We start from the raw sequence: 23032 nt of genomic DNA on the forward strand, positions 1-23032 counted from the left end.
TGCTGACTGGTTGCCAAATGACGGTTGGACTGGCTCGATGCCTTTGTCTTCACTTGATTCTTCTTCGCTGTGCACAGCTGAGTGGTTTGCCGGCTGCATTTGTTGCTCTATAATAGTTGTGTTGGTGGCTTTGCAAGAAGATCTTGAGCGGCAGTGATATGGGGCCCAGTAAAATTCCCTGGGGACTATTTGGTGAGACAGATTTGAGGAAAAACTTGAAAAATTGGGTGCATGAAATGCACAGGTGGCGCCGGCGTTGCGGCACGCGATGAAGGAGGCACATAAGAACGAGGAGAGCATGAAGAACGGGCTGAGCTTCGAGCAGTTCATGGTGATGCTGCGCGCCGACTCGCGCGAGTCCCTCGACCAGTACGACGACCGCACCGGCGGCTCCGGCCACGGCGGCAGCGCGCACGGCGGTAGCTACCGGGGCGGCAGCTACGGTGTAGCTGCCTTGCTGGACCGCTCGGTGCGCGCCGGCGAAGTGTTCCAGCCCAAGTCGCTGGATCCTGTGGCCGAGGCCGCCTGAAAGCCGACACGCCCTTTTTGGGCAGTTTACGGGAGAAGCCTGGTGATCTGTGCATGGGAGAAATGGCTCTTGAGATTCTCAGAGTGAAGGGTGCCTCTGAAGATGCCCATGATGAAAACCTAATGATTCCTCTGCAAGGGTGACCGGATGAGAATGGATGAATATCTGAGAGTGAAGTATGTTAGGAGGGAACCAAATAAAGGAAGCCAGGCGGCTGCTGCTTGCATTCAGAACCGCGCGAAAGCTGTGCGCCACAGGCAGTTGTGCTGCAGTACGCGTGAAGGCAAACAGTGCCGGCTTGCTGGGCTTTCCTTTAAAAGTTTGAATTTAGATGTGAGCAGAGAGCGAGGGAGAGCAGCTCCATAGATGAGACTGATGGCTGTTGAGATTTTGTTGATTTTCGCTGTACTGGTAGCTAATGTGTCACAATGTGCGATGAGAGAGCGTTGATCAGCGAACAATTTGATTACATTATGATCATCTACACATGACTCAAGACCAAAAATAATTGCAGTGCCCTGTGAGGCCATGGAAGTGTCCTTGTCGGCGCCTGTGAAGTGCCGCAGCTTTGGAGGAAGCCAGACATCCTTTCTGAATGGAATGGAATGAATGGTGCAGGATGTCTTAAGGACCTGTGCATCGTCTGAATGCATCTTGATTGCAATATTTGTTTGGTTATTATTGCATTTTCTACTCCAAAGCACATTGATGTTTACATTGTGCAACGTTGCTACTCATGTCGCTGTCAAGAGCTAATTGTAATTAGCCAGCTCAAATTGCCAATGACTTATTTCTATTTCTGTCTCAGGTATCAATACTATCTGCATATTTTCTCTCAAATCTTCAACACAGTTCTTGCGCTTAAGCATCAGACTTGAAGCTTGAAGAGCATCGCCAGGGGCATTGCTGCAGAGCTTTCCAGTTTTACAATGCCCAAATGTTTGTCATTGCTTCACAAACGATCCTCACATCAGTGGTGCACTGCGCACTTGGTCCAATAGCCACACGTAGCGCCAGAGCTTGCGGTGAACATTGGGGTGCAGCCCGACTTCCTCTGCAGTCTCTGGCAGCTCTCCTCTCATATTAAGCTCGCTTACAATGTGACCAACCTGCCACATCAACACAGCACACGTTTTAAACAACGCAGCACTCATAAGGGAACTTGAAATGTCAACATGGCCAAAGGTCAGCTTGAAGTTGTCCCCAGTAGGCAAAGGAATGACAGGACCGCACCTCTCTGCGCAGCTTAACAAGCTCAAACACGGCCGCTTCACGTGAAAGCTGTTCATCTTCCCAGCTCGCTTGGAGTGCCTGCACAATATACAGTAGCATTGTTCAAGGTTGCAGAGTCTCGTTTATTGCATATTGGCGGCCTCAACTTCCTGAGCAGGTCAATTCAACCTTGCTGGAGGGTGAGAATGGACCATACTTGGGTGTGTTGTTTGGGCTGTTGTGCCTGTTGGGTAGCCTGCTGCTGCTGCTTCCGCTTTTGCCAGCGGAGCTTCTGAGCGCGACTCATTTTTAGCCTGGTCTCCTCATCTATTCTGCGGCCCAACCGAGCATGCGCCATTTTGCTGCGGGTGGCTGCATCACAGTGAACTTATTATTAGATAAAAAAATTTACCAACAAACATGTGGGACCTGTAAGTCCAGCTTATGCATGGCCTTCCTCCTTGAGAGGTTTCACCTCTAAGCAATCACCACTCATTGGTCACCACAAGGGAATGTTGTCCCTCCACAACATTTATCAACAGGGCTTTGGGCACTTACTGATAGAGTGCTGTCTTCCCCTATTTGCGAGGCTGATCTTCTCTCGTGTCTCGTCAGATACCACTTTGGGATTTGCTTTCTGAGCTGCAGCGATCTTCGCCCTGTGTTCATCAGAGAGTTGCCTAGGCCTCTTCTCTTTCCAGCTCGCAGCCATTCTGGCTTTGGTCTCATCAGATAATTTCCAAGTCCGCTTCTTCCCAGTTGTATCTCCCCGGGGACGCTTTTCCCAGGCAGCTACCAGCTTTGCCCTGTGTTCATCACTGCACAGCAAAGGGGCATTGCTGAGTAGATAACAAATGACCACAGCCGGTCTTCTACTTGCTTGGTGGTCAGGCAAGACATGGGTTTGGCGTGCATGCAGGCACCTGAACACCCTCTTTTCGGTCTTTTTCAAGTCTTCTGATGCCTCCGCATCGTCATCCCGTGCACCAATTTTTCTGTCATGATCTGTAGGTGAGAGAGTGGCTCCCCTTTGTTGAACCTGGCAAGTCCAGGCCTTTGGACATCGCGTTCTGTGAACACCAGAAAACAATTTTTTAATCATCATCGCCTCATTGGACACGGTCCCTGGCTCCTAGAAGTGTTCCTGTCTCAGAAAACGCCCTTGGTTGTGGTAGGGAGTGGCCCGTAAGGATCCTGCCTGTGAGTTTCTCTTGATCGGAAGGGTGGTCTGTTCGATCCAATAGAGTAGGAAGAATAATGCGTCCAACTCAGCTGCAGGTGCATGACTCCATATCAGCTAGCATGTACACATCGAAATTGTATATCCTCTATGGATCCCATATGTGCAATTGCATTAAAGCCATCACCTCCATAAATCTTGACACAAACACAATTTATAATTTTTGGAATCCAGGAACATGAGTGAAGGGTCTTTCAAGCAGAATCGAATGGCTAATCCTTGCTGAGTCATCAATGGCCCACCTCCGAGCGCCACCCAGTCCGCTACCGACACCATTCTGATGACAATTGACTTGGGAACCATCAATAAAGATATACGTACTCCTGTAGATTATCAAGGAGCTCACGATACGACCCAAAAATGAATCTGAAGGCCAGGACAAACCTTCTTTCCGGCCATGTCTAATTGCCTTCTGCACAATCTTGACCATCTCCTGATTGATGTCAATGCAACAATGCAATGCTGGAATGTTCAAGTTGCAAGGAGACTATTTGAGGCCCAATTGCCAGCTGATTAATCTACGAATCTTTGCAAGAGGTGCAGCATCGCCTCCAGTTGCAACTTTTAATAGAAGCAGGAGGACAAGCATTGGCATTGCCAAACGCAGAGCTTCAACATGTCTGGCATCACGAATCGCAGTGGAGACAGTTGATGACTTTCCACCCTATTTGGTGACACACTCTAGCCTAACAGTACTGGGCATGTCACGAATATAGTACTCACTCTTAATGCCTGTTGCCCGAATTTGTCCCACTGGCCAGAATTGGATTGTCTGTCAGGTACAACTGAATATCGTGTCATTGATATTTCCATCGTTCCTGCGCAGGAAATCGAATACAACCCGGTGAGAAATGCAGCATATTGGAACCTGAGGCCTGTTCTTGTGATCAGCCGGACCCTAGAGATTGGTGAGCCTACGCTGAGCCTCTCAGATGCGCAAGCGACAAGCCATGTGCTGCCAAAGTACCCGTCATCCTCCGTAGATAAAGTGTTCAAGCCTCTGTGTTACCTCTGCAGTGACGCTTTTCGCACAGTGGTACATCCAGTTGAAATGGCAGCGAGGGAGAAGTATGGAGGAGGTTGACAGCCAACAGGTGATACTTCTTCTTCCACTTACTTTACCGCAGGGCTTGCCTTTACCGGGGCGATTTTTCTTGGGGCATGCAACACTCTGCGCTTAAATTGAAATTTTACAAGGAATGTTGAGGGAAAGGAGCATGGTGTGTCCCAGGCGGAGAGATTGAGGGAGATCTTGACAAGATTGGGGCCGGCCTTTGTGAAGATCGGCCAGGTGAGTTACCATCAAGTTTCATCAGAACTCTTGAGCTTACACAACAACTTGCATGGGGGCAGGCTCGGGGGACGTGCTTTTAATGGCATCAGCTCTGTTGCAGGCAATCTCATCCAGGCCTGATGTGGCGCCCCCAAGCTACACACAGGAGCTGGAGAAGCTGCAGGATCAGATCCCGCCCTTCCCCACAGAGGAGGCCATGGCAGTCATGCAGCGGGACATGGGCCAGTCCCCATCGTCAGTGTTTTCATACCTCACCCCACAGCCAGTCGCAGCAGCCTCGCTAGGCCAGGTGCAGATCTTTGTGGCTGCACCAGTGTCATATCTCTCAATCTTTGGATGGCGCTGGCCCCCAATTTACCAATCTCCGCTTGTCTTTTGCATCACCATCTCAAGGATAAGCTTTGGAATCTGGGCTCATCTGCCAGAACAATAGAATAAGATCGAGTGTCAGCATGGCTGCTTCATCTTTGTAAGCCCTGTCACAGCAATCCTAATCAGCAACGGCAATTACCAAGCAGCATTGGGGGCTGCTGACCAGGGCATATGCCGTTGCCTTGCATGTCCCAGGAAGCTGATGCAGCGGCTGTGGCTGGTGGCACAGGTGTACAGGGGGCAGCTGCGCAGCGGAGGGCGTGAGGTGGCAGTGAAGGTGCAGCGGCCGCTGGTGAGGGAGAGCATAGCGCTGGACATCCACATCCTGCGCATCCTGGCAGCCTTTGTGCGCAGGTGGCGCCGCCTCAACAGCGACCTGCCGGCGCTGCTGGATGAGGTGATGAGCGACTCTACATTTTGCTGCAAGTTGCCTCTTCTATTGCCTCCAATACCGGGTGATTCTCATGTGCATTTCCTTTGGTTTGGACAAAATCAATTTGGGATTTGATTGGTATGTGTGCTGGGGTGCGGCAGTGGGCAGAGAGTCTGTTCAGGGAGCTGGACTACAGGAAGGAGGCGGCCAATGGCATCCGTTTCAAGGAGCTCTATGGGAATTTAGAGGTAAGAACGCATCCTTCATTGCCCCTGCCCAGCTTACTAGTGTCTGTTCAAGCATTGCGTGTCAACTTATCTGGTCCCTTGCATCGGTGGAGGAAGTGGAATGACCGCACAGAGTGGAGAAATATCATGCATGTATTGCTGGACGTACCTAGATTCTGGATCTCTAGGAACTGAAAAACGTGTAGAAACAAGGTCTAGTTTGCAGTCTCAGAGACGGTGGTTGTTGTGCGGTGGCTGCAGGGTGTGTATGTGCCGGACATGATACTGGAGCACACAACACAGAGGGTGCTGGTGATGGAGTGGGTAGAGGGGCGGAGGCTGCGCAGGGCAGGCAAAAATGGGGAGGGCCCATCGGCTGCAGAGCTGCAGGAGGACCTGAAATTGGTAGAAATTGGAGTGCAGTGCAGCCTGGAGCAGGTAAACTCTGTGCACCTTGCTGTTTCCTGAAGGTCTTGTGGGTAAACTCACTCCCCTTCTGCTGCACAAGAATTCTGGTTTGTGCTATTGCTGGAGTCTAAGAGTGTCATGTGACCTGTGCAGATCCTGGAGGTTGGCTTTCACCATGCAGGTGGGGAAGTTTGACCACATTGATGAAGTCCAGTGGATGCAGGACTCTTATATATTCCTGTGCACGCTCTGGCCTCAGATGATTTCTATGTGGGGCACCTGATTGCATGATATGCAAAGGAGGGATGCTTGAAGGCTTGTTTGCCTGAGCATTACGCATGCATGGCATGGCATGGTGTGCCAGAAAGTGGCTTTGTGTGTTCAGATCCTCACCCGGGCAATCTTTTGCGATTGGAGGGCAACAGGCTTGGGTACATCGACTTTGGCATGATGGGCAACATCGAAGGACCCATTCGGAAGTGCGTCCCCTGTCTCTTCTGTCCACCATGCATGCCAACGTCAGCACACAGATTTTGCAATAATATCAACCGCAAGAAATATGGACGCCAAACAGTTGAAGTGCCACAGGGGCCTGATACGGGCCACTCTGCACATGGTGAACCGCGAGTTTGGGGCCCTGGCGGATGATTTCATCACACTGGGCCTACTGCCACCCGGCGCTGACAGGTACCTTGTCTTAGCATTGCAGACAATTTTAAAGCCAGCTGCACCGCACTGTTTAGTATTCTTCATTACTAAACAGATGTTTACTTATCATTAAAACCCTCTACATTGCCATGACTGTTCTGGCATCTTGTCATCTTCCATGTGCATGCTCGCGCCATTTTTAAAGCTTCTGGTCAGCTGCGCTCCTGGGCACCCTTTATTTCACCCTCCAGGTTGCCATGAAATCCTGGCATCTCGCCGTGTCTCTGTGTGCCTTGTTCTGATGCGCATGCAATTGCTGTGCCAGGTCTGAGGTGGTGCCGGCGCTCACGAATGTGTTCTCAAAGGCGCTGAAGGACGGGGTCTCCAATGTGAGCTTCTCCACGCTGAGCGCGGACCTGGGGCAAACCATGTACGAATACTCATTCCGCATTCCCCCCTACTACACCCTCCTCGTGCGCAGCCTCTCCGTCCTCGAGGTCCGCCACTTTTCTACCTCTCACTGTTTTCCTCTCTACTATTGATATGACGCTGGTTCTTAATGGTAATGTGACTCTGATTTTTCAAGTGCGCATGCTCATGCAAAGGGCCTCTCTGTCCTTGACATCCGTTGCTTTTCCGCCTGCTTCACTGGTTACCTGGCTACTGCTGACATGACACTGGTCTTAATTGTGTTGTGACGTTTAGATTGGGAGCCTGCATGCATGCTCTTGCAAGATTGCCTGAGATAATGGGTTGCACCAGATGCTGCACTGGGTTGGTCCAATTGCAAGGTTGCCACTGGTGCATACTTGCTCACAGATTTTGCGCTACAAAGTCCTGCTGCTAGCTGCCACTCCTCATTGACTGTTGTGATGTGTCAACAAATTGCTGGACTTGAGGGTAGCGACGTACTATTTACAGCAAAACAAGATCTTACTCAGTGTCTGGCACTGTGCCTGCAACTGTCGCTAGGACGCAAATGCCATTGCTTCTTCCACAGGGGATAGCGCTGAGCGCGGACCCGAACTACAAGGTGCTGGGCTCGACGTACCCCTGGATCGCGCGCCGGCTGCTGAGCGACAGCAGCGCGGAGCTGCAGGAGACGCTGCGCGCTCTCCTCTACAAGGGCTCCCGCTTCCAGTTCGGCCGCCTCGAGTCGCTGCTGCGGCAGGCCGTCCGCTCGCCGCCGCGCTCCACAGTCGCCTCCGGCGCGCGCCCCGGTGCCGAAGTCTCCCCAGGTGCGGCGCACCATGTCACAACCCTCTGCCGCTTGTTTGGCGCCTTGATCAAACAGAAACTGCAACCAGAGGCATCTCACTCCATCGCAATGGCTGGGATTTCCAGCCCGGCTGGCAGTCCAGCAATGATGCTGGACTGAAAAATTTGGAAGGGTTTGGACCCTTCTTCAGCCAATTTGCTTGACGGACGGTGAGCCGGTGGTTGTGTCCAGGGAGCTTTCCGGGGCATCTTCAGCTTCCCCGGAATTTTCAGGATTGCACAGGCCACTCTGGACTCACAGGTGTGTATCAATGTGCTGCAGGCAGCAGGGCGCTGGAACTTCTGCTGGGCTCAGAGGCTGGCTATGTGAGGGACATAGTCACGGAGGAGCTGGCCAAGGGGCTGGATGCTTACTGGCGCCTGTCGGCGGACGACGCGCTCGACGCCGTCCGCGCCAACCTAGTCACCCTGCTCAGGGTGCGCCCACCTGCCTCCTTTCATTTGCCTTCGCTGCTCACCCCTCCGCTGCTCGCAAAATGCTCTTTGATATTCGTGCTTGAAGCCAACATCGAGCGTTAAGTTGCCTGTCATCAGCAATCTGCATGCATACCAGGCTGCCTGATTGGCATCCTCTAACACTGTGCCTGGCACCCTGTGTTTTTTCAGTACCCAGGCCCATATTGCAGTCACGTGAGCAATTCCATGTGAGCAAATGTCAAGTGAGCATTCCTGTGCATGCACTTGTCTATCTTGCATATTCATGTCTGGGTTCACGTCGGCAGATGGAGGGCAGGCCGGACGCAGCGGCGGCTGCGGCGGCCGGCGGCGCCGTCGGCGGCAGTGGGCCGGCTGCGGCGCTGCTTGAGGCTCTGCTGGCGCTGCCGGACCTGTCGACGGCGGAGGACCGCGAGCAGCTGGCCGGCATCACCTCGCTGGCTGCCGCTCTGCAGGAGCTGGCCGCCTCCGCCGACGGCGCGGCCGGCCCGGGCGCCGCGCCGCGACGGGATCCTGTTCCAGACTTTCTGCGACCCCTGCTCCCTGCACAGGTGCCCTTCCTTGTCCTGGTGATTGTCTTTCTTGAGTTGCATGGAGACACACCGCCTGCTGATCAAATATGGCTGCACAGCCAAGGCCAGGATGTGGACAATGCAAGAGGAGCATTGTGTCGTCCATAGGAGGCATTGGCTGTGTGTCCTTATGCTGGATGGGGAATGCTTCTCTTACACCTTGAGAAGCATCTGCAGCTAGAGTAAAATATGTGATGTTGCCTTCCTGTGTTCCTGACAATGGTTGCGCTGCGTAAATTATTAGTATTTCTTTTCTGCAAGCAGGAATGCAATTTATGTTGCTGTGTCATGAGCAGGCTTCCGAGGTGGCGGCACTGCTGCAATGGCTTGGGGCAGAGCTGCCACAGTTGCCCGATGCCGAGCGCATAGAGGCGATCAGGTTGGCGCCACTTCTTTACTGCCTTCTTGATATCTGCTTGCCTCGCTCACAGTTAGTATCATAAGCATGCAGGGTTCAGAAGGACAATGGAAAGAATGCATTTGCAGGTTGCCAATCCTGCTGGGCGCAAAGGTGTCGTCGCGCATAGCGGCCAGGGCGCTGCGGGCCTTCCTGCTTTCCCCGGCCCCGGCCAGCGGCAGTGCGCAGCCCGTGACCCCGCCAGTCCCCGAAACCAGAGCCACATCCTCCCGTGTCACCTCCCCCAGGTCACCTCCCCTTAATTTTTCCCCCTCACTCTCTGACCCTCCACCCCTTGGAGTGCTTCCATTACTAGCAATCTGCCTTCAACTTATTATTGTTATTATTATGATTACAGTGTCGGCAGACCCAAAGCCCGAAGGCCATAGGGCATACACACAGAGTGTCTGCAGCCACATCTGTGGGGCCTGAAGGTCTGGTCTGCAGCCCATATGGTATCATACTAAAAGTCTAAGTCCAAGTGAGGCTTCAACAGATGCACGATGCTGTTCTACCTCCTCAGCCGCATCTTGCTGCAGACGTTGTTCTGACTTGACCAACAAGCCCATTGGTATTTACTGAGCCTTTTGGGGCTTGAGTGACTTTGTGGTGTCATGTGCAGTCCGGAGAGCAGCGCAGTGCGCGCTGCAGCCATGCAGCCCTCCTCATCCAAGCCGGATGACATTTTTACCCCTCCAACCGCTTCTACTCCCCTGCCGCCAACCCCGGGGCAGCCAACACCGGCTGCCTCGCTCAACAGCATGCCCGGCAGAGCAGACGCGCGAGGAACCGCCGCAGCATCATCGGTTGCCGCAGCTCCGGGTACAGCAGCAGTCGGTCCATCCCTGCGCTTTGACGCTGTTGATAGTAACAGCAATGGGGCTGGCCCCGTGCGCATGATCTATCAGGGGAATGGCAAGGTCGGCAGTTAGTGTGAGAGGACCTCATCAGGCTCGTTTAAGGGCGCAGGCTTGACAAAATTAGTGAGGAGAGTAGAGACTTTCTTGTTTACACGCAGTGAGGAAGTATGCAGGCGCTTGAGCTCAGCTAGACGTGCGTTTAATTTGGTTGATACACTCCAACCATGCACATTTGTAGACAGGGATTGCTGCCGCATTGGCACTGACTTGAATCACAGCAGTTCCTTGTTGCCAGTTGAGGTCCTGTGACTTTAAACAGAATTTTGTCTGCAACCAGCACGATTGGACATGAGGATTCCAGGGATTTGAACCAACTGAGAAGGCATTGGTTTGTACTTGCAAGGATGTGGCAAAATTCCCCTGTGCACTCTGCCTCACATCGCCCCATGCTAGCAACCTTCGGCCAGGCATGGTGACAACCTCAACTATTTACAGAAGCTTGGCGTCTAATCACTGTCAGTGATTCACTGTGTCAGACTTTGACTCCTCACTCAGTCTCATGATAGGGACGGTCATGGGATGCAGCAGCTGCAGGTTCCACACTGCAATCTGACAATAAACCTCCGGAGCCCCCCTCGCAATAGAGCAGCGCTCTCAATAAAATAGGTTACAAAATCAAAATTGTTCCTGCAAACAAATGCCATGCATCTTGGAACCGCACTGTCCACTCAAACATCATAAGAACATCGATGTTCATGAAGTTCATGATCATCATGTCTGTGACGAAGCAGTTGTATCTGCTTGAAGTCGCTCTGACAGCCGCCACTTTATGTGTTGCTGGATCAGATTGATAGCCACAATATTCTCCAAGCCACGCGGTACCTAAGGCATGCGGCACAAGAGCATCAGACACCATTCACAAATGTGATCACCATTCACTAGGAGACAACAATTGCTCCAGCACAGCTATGTAATTCCCTTTCTCAGGGACTTCATGGGATATCAACTCAAGCGCGTTGCAAACTACTTTCAACATTGCACGGAGGCAGGTGCGCACAATGATGTGTGCGAACTGCTTTGTCGGGAGTATGAATTGCGCAAAGCTCGGCTTCACAGTCCTTTCGTACTGCTCCAGGACATGCAGCACATCCCTCTTCCTCTCCACGAGATCTCTCCTGATCCTGTGGATCAATTTTGACATCTATTAATTTCTGCATGCGTACACAAATGAGGAAGACCAGGGGCTTGACGTAGGGACAGTGCAGTGTGTGCAATACCAACCTTCGTGCCAGTCGTGTGTCATCATCGACATCCACAAAGAGCATCAGATCAAACAGCTCCCTCAACTCTACACATGCACCAAACTGTCAATCAATTGAGAATTCGGCTCTCTCTCTCACAGGAGCAAGCAAAATGCAGAATTGAAGCTCATAATATCAAGCTGGGACATGCTGACAAAGTATACCTGCACTGTAGAACGCAAGAATGCCATCAAACAAAACAACGTCGGCACTTTGCACCGGGACGGGCTCGGCCTTTCTGGAACTGGTCACAAAGTCATACTGGGGGATGAGGGCCGGGCGCCCAGCCTTCAGGTCCCTCAAAGTTGCCACGATCTCGTTCCATGCGAACGCCTGAAACACCCCCCAAGCTTTTCACTGCGCGGTCAAGAGTGAGGGACACGTTGCAGCGCCTCAAGCTTTGGCTGAGTACATCACTATCAGCAGGTGACAGACGTGTGCAGAGACACAACTGATCGGAGGAACTAGCCTTTGCATGGACCTCACTGAGATATAAGGTGTACCAAAGAGCATGTAGTGTGTGCTCACCGAGGGATGGTCAAAATTGAAGGCGCTCATGTTAGCCTGCTCATCTGGCGTAAGGTCCCTGTAGAAGTTGTCTTGAGCGACATGCAGGAAGCGACTGGTAGACTGGTCCTGGTCAGAGGAATCAACGATGACATCAGGACAATATCAGCCATTCTCCGACTGAGCAGGAAAGTGCAAAAGGGACAAGGTGCTTGTCGCACCTTCACGTCTTTCCGAAGCTGCTGCATGATCTTTTCACCTGAAGCATGGGAGAATAATATCATAAATATGTGTTTTGACACATTCAAGCCCTGCACACATTCGAGAGAGTGTTCCTGGAAGGCTTACACACAGATGTCTTCCCAGAAGCGGTTCCTCCAGCAACTCCAATCAAGAATGTCGTGTTGGCTCCTGTGCACAGCTTCAACTTAGGGAAAGACATCAAGCGTCATCAGTAGCTTGACTGATTTGCAGGGCATCACTTCTCACCTTGACGCAGTGGTGATGGTGGAGGGGGGCCCCCTATATCACTGGGTGCCTTTCTGGGAACCAACCCCGCCTTGAATTCATCGTCTGTGCCTGTTCTAGTCTGCATCGTGGACATTGGCCGTTGGAATCGGATGCTAGTGTTGTTGGGCTTCACTTGGAGTTGAGCATGAAAACAAAACCTGCTGGCTGACAAGCTCAGCTGATATTTGCAAACCAAGAGCATATCCCGGTATGTTTATAGTCCTAGCTCACTAGGTGAGATATATATCGGGTGGCAGAGGTTTCTAAAATACCTAGGCTGCGAACAGAGGCACATGCACAAGTAGATCGCGGGACCATTTAGCCTTGATGCGAAGATCTAAAGTATCAGAACTCATACTTTAGAGCTAGAATGGACCGGCAGATTGAGATTGGATGGGGCCTCAAGCTGTTGACATGAGATTCATGCTGAACTGGAATGCTGACACATCATCCAAGGTGATAGCTTCCACCAACATGTGATCGTTTCATCGGTAATTGCAAAAACTTTCAGAACTCGTGTAAGGATAGAAATCTCTATAAAGTGCAACTGCAAAGAGCGCCTTGAATTGCATGCGGTCATGACAACGTCGGCTGGTGCCCAACTCCTGCTGGCTCAGGCCAGTCAGCAGTATAGAGGCTCACACGTTGCACCATTCAGAGCTGGAGGGCATCGACTATTGAAATCTTGCAATTCATATGGTATGGTTTCAGCTTTGCAATTCATGCACTCCACGATACGACGAAAGATCGCCAGGCAAACGGCTTAGCTACAGGAATTATCCTGCCTGCCAGAGACTTGCTAATACACATGCACCATGCATTCCTGATTCGATTTGCATATATGGAATCTCCAATTGCCTTGGCGTCAACGTTGAGCCTGGATATGGGTACAGCAGGCCTAGTAAAATCTGTCAAACTTTGTCTGTATACACCCCCTACAAGGCTCTCGAGACAAAAATGTGCATTATAAAGGTCTTAGATCCTCTTCAGGGGCCTGAACGGTGGATTATACATGGTTGCAGGCAGTGGATGCAAGCCGCTGCAGGTGAGGAGGCGGCAGGTGCTGGCAGCAGCCGGGGCAGAGGAGCAGGAGAGTGCAGAGGAGGCGTACCAGAGGCGGCTGAGGGAGAGTCAGCGGGTGGAGGAGCGAGTTAACGTCATCTTCAGCGAGCAGGAGTTCCGAGATGAGCTGGAGAAGGCATGCTGCCTCCCTCTTCACTTGCGCTTCAACTGACCGTGTCTTCTCTGTAGCGCTCTGTAGTTGAATCGACAATATCAAATCACACCAGTCTCTGCTGTCGAGCGCTTCATTTTTTATAGACTGGCGATGATGTATTGATTCAAAGAGCACGCTGCTGCAGGCTGGGCATGAGTTAGTGGTGCTGGAGGTGGAGTCCTACCAGATGTGCGAGTCAGGGCTGGGCCCAGAGGCGGAGCTACACTGGGAGGAGGACAAAAAGGCCTCCCTCAGCCGCTGCGCCAATCTGAAGCACGTCTTCGCCCGCACTGCGCGCGACTGCCCCGACGTCACTTTCCTCACTCTGGAGGTGCAGTCTTGGGCCATCCTTTGTCCTTCACTTTCAAAAAAATTGCACCTCAGGCGTGGCTCCTTAAATCTTGGGGTGCCCTCTTCTTGGGAGTGCAGGATAATTCCAATTGCAATGGTGCTGGACTTCCTTTTCAAGAGATCTGTGTATCTGCAGGCGGACAGTGAGGAAGGACAGGCAGCCTGTGATGCACTTGGGGTGGAAGTGTTACCGACAGTGCAATTTTGGCGGGATGGCAAGAAGCTGTGGGAGCACCGCGGCATTGTCCAGCTGGAACAAGATCTGGGTGAAGGTAATTGGCTCCCTCTGCCTGATTTGCTGAAGGCTGATCTAGAAGGACCTGATTGAAGTAGGACCTTTGAATGGTCTGTATGAGCATGTTTAGCCATAGATCCTCCATGAAGGGTGACAGATCTTAATCTGAAGCAAGTGTACAATGATTTCTGCCATGCAATCAGCGGCTCTATGATACGCTGCGCAGGTGTCTTGTTCTATGGTGACTCAATGGCCAACGGGGTGAAGGCCAGCTCATTTGTGGGGGTGAGCGACCTGCCCAATTTGTCCCAGTTGCCCTTGCAACTCTGTGTTACCCCTTCAGAACTGCGCCAGCATGAAAAGTGCAGAGCATCTGTCTGTCTTTACAATGCGGATTCAGCAGCGGCTCATGCCACGCTGTGCCCAACAGGAGCTGAAGGGCAGAGAGGACTTGGAGAAGTTTGTGCAGTCACAGCCAGACACCGTGCTGACAGTGGTTAACGTGAGCTCCAGCAATGCAACCTCGTGCGTGCGCGTTTTTGCGGCGATCGCGGCCCTTGCAAAGAGCTTCAAGGGCTACGCGGCCTTTGCGCGGCTGCTGTACGACACCTCAGACGAACTCACGCAGCTGGCCAGGGAGTTGAGGGTTGTTGAGGTAGGCTTATTTTTCCAACTGTACTGCCATTCCTTGGTTGTTCTCCTCTGACAATGCAAGTGCTGAGCAAAGGTAGTAGGAGTTGAGTGCTGGGGTTAACGGAGATGCTCTGGTAGAAGGGTCATGGACTTGCAGGGCTGACCTGGTAATCCTGGTTGAGTCAGCGGTGATTGGATGCGGATGTGGTGCAGGACATGCAGGGTTCTGCGTATGCTGTCAGGAGCTCAAAGCATGCCCTCTTTGTCACGAGCTATGAGAGATCCTATGTTGTTGTGTGCAGGTGCCTACGTTCATCTTTTACAGGGGTGGCAAAGAGGTGGGCCGCCATGTTGGAGCCTCTCGTGCAGACCTGATCGGACAGATCCTGCAGCAGCAGAACGCTCTCGGCATCGCTCCGCCGCCGCCGCCAGTCGCAGCTGGAACGCCCCGGCGCCGCACCCCTGCCAATGCGTGATCAAGGGAGAAAGTATCACACTCAGTGCCAATTTTGGAAGAGTGGCTTGCGCATTGGTTGCTGGGGACTATTCTGGGCATGTGGAAAGAAATTTGTTTGCATGGGTGGGAGTTGACCTCTCCAATGCAAAGTGAGATATTGGGTACCCGTGCTAGACCTGTGCCATACACAGCTCTGTGCTATAGAAGTGCTGAAAGTGTTGGTGAGTGTTCTGATACACATATTTGTATGCGTCAAATGTAAATGAGTACAGCGTTACTCGACCCAGGGATGGTTCAAAACTCTCCTCTATACAGATCTGAGGGAATTGTTCTAATGATGGATCCTCCACAAGTGCATCTGACCACCATGGATTTTGACAGTCAATGACAGCTGCAGAGAGCCTAGAGCTGAGTTTACAGAGCAGAGCTTTGTGGACTGGGCCATTCCATTACCGGACACAGCTACATGTTTGGAATTACAGCAGCACAGCTGTGTACTAAACCTACAGCATGGCATGATACACCCCATTTCCCCAAAACAAGGATGGGTCATTGAGAGCTGAAAAGACCTTGCAACAAACATGCAGAACTGACACTGTGGACACCATCTAGGCCGAAGGGGCTATCATGAGCTCTGGCCGCACGTAGGAATGGAAGTCTTCCTCTGTCAGGTATCCCAGCGCCAGAGCTGACTCCTTCAATGTCGTCCCCTCCTTGTGAGCTTTCTTTGCGATCGCTGCCGCCTTGTCATAGCCAACCTGTGCAATCAACACCAGCCATCGTGCCATTGCTGGCGCTCGCACTAGTAGTATGCCTTCCCTCACTTTGGCTTAACTGCACTCTTTGACCCCATTCAGCTGTACTGCAACAAAGCTGCGCTGCTCAAAAATCCCTAAGGAGACAGCAGTGGACTATTGGAACGCATGCAGAAGCAGACGTGGGGAGGGTCAGAGCTCTCAGCTCACCTTGTTGTTGAGGGCGGTGACAAGCATGAGGGACTCATTGAGCAGCTTGGCAATCCGCTTCTCATCGGCCTGGATGCCGACGACGCAGTTTTCTGTGAAGGAGGCACTGGCGTCGCCCAGAAGGCGGACGCTCTGAAGGAGCGCATTGATGAGCATGGGCTTGAACACATTCAGCTCAAAATGTCCGTTCGAGCCGCCCACGCTCACCGCCACATTGTTGCCCATCACCTGCACATCCACCATTGCAGCGCTGATCAACCCACTGAATTCCTTCGCCCTGTGCTAGCATGCCTTCAGAGCATAGGTTCCTTGAATTTGTGAGGTCTTTAGGGTGCTCAAAGAAGTCCTGGCTGACAATTTGCACCCCGTGGGTGACATCGCAGCATCCGGTGGCATCGGAGCTCGTATTATTATAATCACCAGACATGAAGATTCTCAAGACATGTGTTTGGTCTGTGCGAGGCTTTGAAGCAATGTGTGCGGTGAGGCAGCAGCTTAGGGGTGGGGTGTCACCTGGGCGCAGACCATGGTGAGGGCCTCACACTGCGTGGGGTTGACCTTGCCGGGCATGATGCTGCTGCCCGGCTCATTCTCTGGCAGCTTCAGCTCTCCCAGCCCACAGCGCGGCCCGCTGCCCAGGAAGCGGATGTCATTCGCCACCTGCGCACGCCCATTGACGCTTTCTGCCTCGATAAGGTGTCAGCCCAACAAGCTATAGCAGCCATCAGCTAAAGATCCAACACTCCTTGGGTCCGTGTAATGGCTACCACTCACAGTGCAGGGGTGGGCCGATGGGCTGACATCTAGGTCGGCAGCTTCTGATCACACAAAACCAAGTTAGAATGCACAACATACAAGAATTGCAAGCATCTGGCAAACAATCACACGTAGAAAGACATGGCACCACAAAGTAGTTTAAATCGAAAATATGCAAGACATAAAAGGCAGTGCGAGCGCCAGGATTGGGATCAGCTAGGGAAAAGGAGGCTGAGAGAGGCACCTTCATGAGCGAGACAGCGACGGTGTTGAGAGCGCCGCTGGCTTCCACAATGGCGTCATGCGCGGCCAGTGCCTCAAACTTGTTGGGCGCCGTCACAAAGGGCAGCCCGGTGTCGTCAGCGACGGCTTTCGCGACCGCCTCCGCAAAGCCTTTCTTGGCGTTAAGCCCGGTGCCCACCGCGGTGCCCCCCTGTGCCAGCTGGTAAAGCCTTGGCAGCGTTCCCTCCACCCTCTCGATGCCATACTTCACCTGCAAATAAAACATTCCCCTTCTGTGAGAGCTTCTCATCATTTCCTTTCTGGGAGGTGTTAGTCATTGGGAACATGCACGCCGGTGCCAAGGCGTCAGAATGAGAGACAAAGAGAGATGGACACTGCGAGACTAATCCTTGAGTCATTCATAGAACGAGCAGGAGCCACTGATAATGAACAGAGATCTTTGAGCATGTCATTGCCCGCATGCAGACCGTTTCTAGTTCAGGACCTTCCCATCTCAGCTGCAAGAGGCGCTGGGTACGTTACGGAAAATGGTGAGTTCTGACACAGGCAGGCAGAACAGAGATGCATATCCTGCTAGGCAATGATTGAGGGGAGACGAAGATTAGGTACACCTGGGTGGCATAACCGCTAAACTCCTGACCCAGGGTCAGCGGTGTGGCATCCTGTGTGTGGGTCCGCCCAATCTTGATGATGTGGTTGAACTCCTGGACTTTCTTTTCCAGCGCTTCCTGCATGCGCCAGGCTCGAGGTCGGTCGCAGTCTATGCAATCTGAGAGCTGGTCACAACAAAGATGGAGATTGCAGCAGTCGAGGATGTTGGGTTAAGGAGCCTCACATATAATGACGTCAACGCCGGAAGCAATCTGCCGGTGATCTCCTGAATTGCTGCAATATGCATCACCTGCATGAAGAAACACCCTCACAATGAGGCCACCTGACTGCCACATTTGTGCGCATTGTGTTGTGCTGTAATCCGAGCAGATCAAATCTATGAGATGATGAAATCACACACCGTGGGGAATGTGTCATTGGAGCTCTGCCCCTTGTTGACGTGGTCATTGGGGTGCACGACAGATTTGTCACCGAGTTCTCCTCCCAAGATCTCGACTGCCCTGTTTGCGATGACCTCGTTGGCATTCATGTTGCTCTGTGTGCCGCTCCCAGTCTGCCAGACCACGAGGGGAAAGTGTTCCAGAAGCTTCCCCTCTGCCACCTCGCCTGCTGCCTGCATGATTGCCTTCCCCCTCTTCTCATCCAGATATCCGCTCTCCATGTTCACCTGTCCATGCAATTCCATGCATCATGCACAGTGGAAGATGCAAGCAAGCCTTTAGTGGTTCAGCAGGGAATGTCCAAGCAACTGCAGCAGCTTTGACAGCCTTTTGTGGAGGTCACAGCCACTTCCCTGCACAGGAAAGTAGGCGAAGTCTGACCTTGGCTGCAGCTCGCTTGAGGACTCCAAAGGCACACACCACAGGCTCTGGCATGCGCTCTGCGCGCCCTCCGATCTTAAAATTCTGAAGCGATCTTTGCGTCTGAGCGCCCCAGTACCTGCAGGAAGACCGAAGTGATTGCACTGAGGCCCCCAGCATGTCGAGTGCGCCACTTGTGTGTCATATGTACGTTGTAGCGACTGTTGCGCATTGTACTTGCTCTTGAAGATGACTCACCTATCTGCTGGGACATCGAGAGGTCCAAAAGTATCACTCTCCTGGCGTGTTGCAAAGAAGCGCACAGTCACTGCAGGCACATCAGCGTTCTCTTGACAAAGCTCACTCACAAGGAAAACAAAGCGCATCGCTGGACGTGGTAATTTCAACGTTACTGAATCCCTCAATAGAGCAGGAGGTAGATCATTGACAGGGTTCCAGATGTGCTGATACCTGAAGGTACGTTGTTGCGTTGCTGGTTGTAAGCTCGACTACAGCGCACGAGCTCAGCACAGGTGCGCCTTAACGCACCCATTTTTGCTCGAAGATGGGGCACTATCTCCTGAAAGTGCCAGGAGAAGATACTAGGGCACCTTTCGGAGGCATTCACGACACTGCTTGATTATGCCCTTCCTCAATTGGCATGCAAAGATCTTGCATGACAAGGGTTTCCTGGGTTTTCATTGAGCTCAGTTTTACCATCACAGCAGCACTTGCTGAACGTCTGTTTAGACCAGTAAATAACCTTTAATTCGTGGAAGAGCATCAAAGTGCCGGACAGTGTTGCGTGTTCACCCACTGAACTTGGTGCCACCAGTGAACCAGGGCCTGCGGTGAAGTCGGACGTCCCAAATTTGATTTTTAATGCCATGGTGGCTCTTGCACAAAGCAAATTAATCATGGTGCTCGTTTAGAGTCTGCTAGGTAGGTCTTTCATTGCCAAGCAGATCAGAATCAATTTGTCCGATCCTTGGACAGGAAGTGTCCCTCCGTGCCCGGGCTGCATCTCAAACTGACAGGTGTGCTACAGTATCCCCGGCGGCGTAAATGCCTCTGAGGCAGCCGCGTATGTGCCTGATGCACTGGGAATGGATTCATTGCCAATACTGGCAGCCTGGCTTGGGAGCAATGCCCAAATATGGCTCGCAGCTGGTCAGCAGGGCGGTGGCCAGCGCGGCCGTCTTTGGGCCGAACTTGCGCGAGAATAGCGGGCAGTCCTCCAGCACCGCTGCATCCCAGCTCAGCTGCGCCGCCCGCTCGCAGTCAAACTGCGCCAGCTCGGATGTGTGCACATACATCGCCCTCACACTCCTGCAGCCAAGCCCCCCATCAGATGCTTCTGCTTTCCACCATAGAATGTATGGAACGACAAGCATCAGACACTGTATGCACTGTATATATGAGCGTTGCCATGCAGGGATCAAATGCGAATACAGGTGCGTGGGGCGGGAGCACTGTTGAATGCACAGGGCACGGGATGAAGGGAGAGGATAGACCGCATTAGAAAGAAGTGATGTAGTGTGGAAGGAAGGAGATGGGGTTACCTGGTGGTGGCAACCTCGTTGCAGAAAAGATCCATGTTGCCAGCCTGGCGCAGCCACAGGAACACTCCCAGGCTGACAGACTTCACACTGTAGCTCATGGGGTGCTCACCAATGTGTTTCCCTGCCCGTGCATAACCAAAGCGTCTAGTCAGGTCGCAAGCGCAGCAGTCCACAGAACATGAGCTATGCACCAAAATATGAGGTGCAGTCCGCTTCCCAATGAGTGTGAAAGAGTCATGGTGAGTTGTGCGTCTCACCTGAGCCGCTGTTCCAGGAGACGTGCACGGTGTTGCCATTGCAGGTCGTCTCATTGTCCAGCCCCAAGTATGCCAGCAGGACCGGCACGTAGTGCTCGTCACTGTAGCAATCCCGTTTCCTGAGCCAACAAACACCCACAGCTTTGGCTCTTTGCTGTGTCACCTTGCCCAAATGAGGCCCCAATTAGAAGACATGGGCAGCACTGCAGATAGTGCCAAGCCAAGTGCTCTTGACTGCCTTCCATCTGAATGCCACTCACTGCCATCAGTGCACACAGCACACAAGTATCTCTCATCAGGGGCCTAGACTTCCGAATCTCTGCAGCCAACATGTCTTGGCTGATGTGCTTGGCGGCACAGCTGCTCTCACCTCCTGAGGTGGGAGTCATAGCCGTAGACACAGTGCTTCTTAATGCTCTTCCGGATGACCGTATCCTCCACCGCACGCATGGCATGCGGCCGTGTCAGCGCCACCCACTGGCTGGACTTGCGCCACAGCGATACAGGGATCATGGGCAGCATCCGCGGCGTCCAGCGCTCCATGGTTTCGTTCCGCCACTGTGCAGCCACAAGCCATATCGCACGGTGCTTCCCGCCCTTTACAAACCGTGTTTTCCTTGTCTTCTACCCAAGGTAGATCCTCATAAGGCCAGTCTTAGGTCCTTACAAGGCCAGGCCTACATCCTTGCAAGACCACAGAGGACACATCCCTGGGAGATCAAGTGAAAGGCAGTAAAATTATCTCATTGGTAGTAAGTGGATATGAGTGGGGAGCTCACGCTCTCCTGCCACTGCCAGTCCTCCTTGACGCAGGCATTGACGCGCGAGCGGGGCTCCTTCAGCAGCTGCTGGTAGATGAGCAGCGGCGACTGCAGCGGCAGCGTGTGCTCGCACAGCAGCTGGAACCGCTCGTTCCCCGGGTCGGCTAGCGCCGCCCTCAGCAGCGACCGCAGCGCCTCCACCATCCCAAACTCGCCCCACCGCACCTGCAAGTAGCTTCCACTGCCACTTACACCCCATCGTGCAGGGATGACACTGCCAGAAGATCGGCGACTTTTTGTGCTTCGCTCATCATTTTGCACTCTCTGTGAGGGTGTGGTTGGTGGAGACCGACAAAAAAACTGATTTGACCTGGGATTGTAATTCCTTGGGGCGATTTGTGGGCCTCACCTGCACTCGATCAGGCACCTCGCGCCCATGAAAGAGGCTACCAGGAGGGTACGGCTGGTGCTTTGGAGGCGGATGGACATACAGTGTGAACAGGTACTGGCCCATGAGGCCAGGACGTTCCTGCATGCACGCACACAGGTATTTGAATATATAGAGGTTTCAAAGCTGCCCACACATGCACACAAGGTAAGTGGCTGGCGAAGATGGAAAAAAACAGAGATGAAGGGTACATACCAGTTGAGGTCGTTTTGTTTCCTGCCCGATGCAGTCAGCTCTGTGCTTTCCACATACAGTGCTCTCGCCCACTATGTCTATTGGGATCATGCCCTGGACACTAGCTAGCCATTGCGCCCATGAAGCCTCATGAGGCATGTCTCCCCTACTCAAAAACAAGAGCGCCACCTGCCCCATACAAGTCTTCATCAGAAACATACATTGAGAGCGCACAATGTAAAGAGAAAGCTTGTAACAGTGGGTCTGAACTTCCGGGAAGAAGAATCCAGCGGTTGCCTAGCGTACCTTGGGAATTTTGATGTCTGGAGAACATTGCTCAATGATTGACTCTGGTGCATGGTGCATTGGAGGCCCACTCCCTGAAAAGCCCCGCCAGCTTCTCCCTTGTCCCATACTGGTGGGCCCTTGTGGTGACATATCTGCATCCTTGGTGTAGAGGGTGGCTACCAGCAAGGCAGTGCCTGTAAGGAAGGTAACCAAGCCAAGAAGCATGAGGCGAACAGCCTTTGGCTGACATGGCCATCGTTCCTTGACCTGCTGGTGAGCTGCCATCTTCCCATCTGATGCTCACGGCTGTCGCACCCCATGCTCGGAGACAGAATCTGACACTTGCATTGCTAGATGTGCCTCTCAGTGTCTGCGATCAATGTCCTGTCTCAATTGTGTCACTTGACAGGCTGTCTATATAAGTAGATGCTCGAGTAAGGCTCTGTGCATTCTGGTGTTCTCAGCACAGCACAAAGCTGACCTGCGCGACAAAATCCATTTCTTAGCCATGAAAGTAAAATAACCCTTGCCACCTTTGCTTTTTTACACCTTTTTCTCGTTTGAAGACTCCAACTCACACCCACTATCAGAAAACTCAATCTTGAAGCTGCAGATCTGAGATGCGAGCTTGCATTATTGCAGAAAGTTTTAGAAATGTCGTCACTGGCTTGCCTTGAAGGTTTGGATACCGCGCTCGTATGGCATCCTGGTAGATTGCAGATCAAAAGGACCCTTGGTGTGACTGATGCGTGATTGAGGTGAGATCTGAAAGTGCTGGACAAGCAGATGAAGCAATGCACACTTGATCCACTTTGCTGATCAATAGAAGTGCCCAGCGTCAGTTCGTACGCTGTCATTTGAACAGGACCTGCGTTGCCAATATTGGCTTTGCATGGGAATGGATCCTGAGTGGCTGTGTGTATCGGATTCACTGCGGCAGTGGGTGCCATGGCTTGGAAAGTAGGCACCCTGCTTTCTTATGCACTGAGAAGTGCTGTCCTTGCCATGGAATGAGAACTTGCACACAGACTCACCTCAAGTTGGCAAGCTTGGAAATTTCGGAAATGGCTCAGCCGCCAAGGCTTGACCGATCGGCCTTGGGCCACTTGCA

The 23032-nt window shown here is 52.5% G+C and overlaps 4 protein-coding genes across 4 annotated transcripts; 2 read left to right on the forward strand and 2 right to left on the reverse strand.

The window, feature by feature from the left end:
• Nucleotides 1–4209: 4209 nt before the first annotated feature.
• COCSUDRAFT_1188 (ABC1-domain-containing protein) lies at nt 4210–7953 on the forward strand (the record flags this gene model as incomplete). Its single annotated transcript, XM_005650870.1, has 11 exons — nt 4210–4272; nt 4376–4564; nt 4877–5044; nt 5182–5268; nt 5509–5685; nt 5809–5836; nt 6041–6134; nt 6244–6342; nt 6629–6800; nt 7304–7501; nt 7795–7953. Coding segments are annotated over 11 exons (1434 nt in total), but the record flags the coding sequence as incomplete, so codon positions are not given.
• A 2366-nt stretch (nt 7954–10319) lies between these two features.
• Nucleotides 10320–11901, reverse strand: COCSUDRAFT_64468 (uridine monophosphate kinase; the record flags this gene model as incomplete). The annotated part of the gene is made up of 6 exons (XM_005650871.1): nt 10320–10727; nt 10903–11026; nt 11127–11193; nt 11311–11479; nt 11675–11782; nt 11875–11901. The coding sequence occupies 6 exons, from the start codon at nt 11899–11901 to the stop codon at nt 10617–10619; spliced, it is 606 nt and encodes a 201-aa protein (XP_005650928.1). The 3' UTR covers nt 10320–10616.
• Nucleotides 11902–12688: 787 nt separating this feature from the next.
• Nucleotides 12689–15074, forward strand: COCSUDRAFT_46068 (hypothetical protein; the record flags this gene model as incomplete). Its single annotated transcript, XM_005650872.1, has 7 exons — nt 12689–12862; nt 13186–13361; nt 13525–13710; nt 13867–14002; nt 14192–14250; nt 14396–14620; nt 14901–15074. Exons 1-7 carry the CDS (start codon nt 12742–12744, stop codon nt 15072–15074), a joined length of 1077 nt encoding a protein of 358 aa, XP_005650929.1. The 5' UTR covers nt 12689–12741.
• Nucleotides 15075–15663: 589 nt separating this feature from the next.
• COCSUDRAFT_12444 (fumarate hydratase) lies at nt 15664–18817 on the reverse strand (the record flags this gene model as incomplete). The annotated part of the gene is made up of 9 exons (XM_005650873.1): nt 15664–15813; nt 16021–16248; nt 16534–16680; nt 17021–17269; nt 17631–17747; nt 17855–17920; nt 18032–18298; nt 18453–18570; nt 18690–18817. The coding sequence occupies 9 exons, from the start codon at nt 18815–18817 to the stop codon at nt 15664–15666; spliced, it is 1470 nt and encodes a 489-aa protein (XP_005650930.1).
• Between the last annotated feature and the right edge of the window lie 4215 nt (nt 18818–23032).

Source organism: Coccomyxa subellipsoidea (genome assembly GCF_000258705.1).
Source record: "Coccomyxa subellipsoidea C-169, whole genome shotgun sequence".
NCBI lineage: Eukaryota > Viridiplantae > Chlorophyta > Trebouxiophyceae > Coccomyxaceae > Coccomyxa > Coccomyxa subellipsoidea.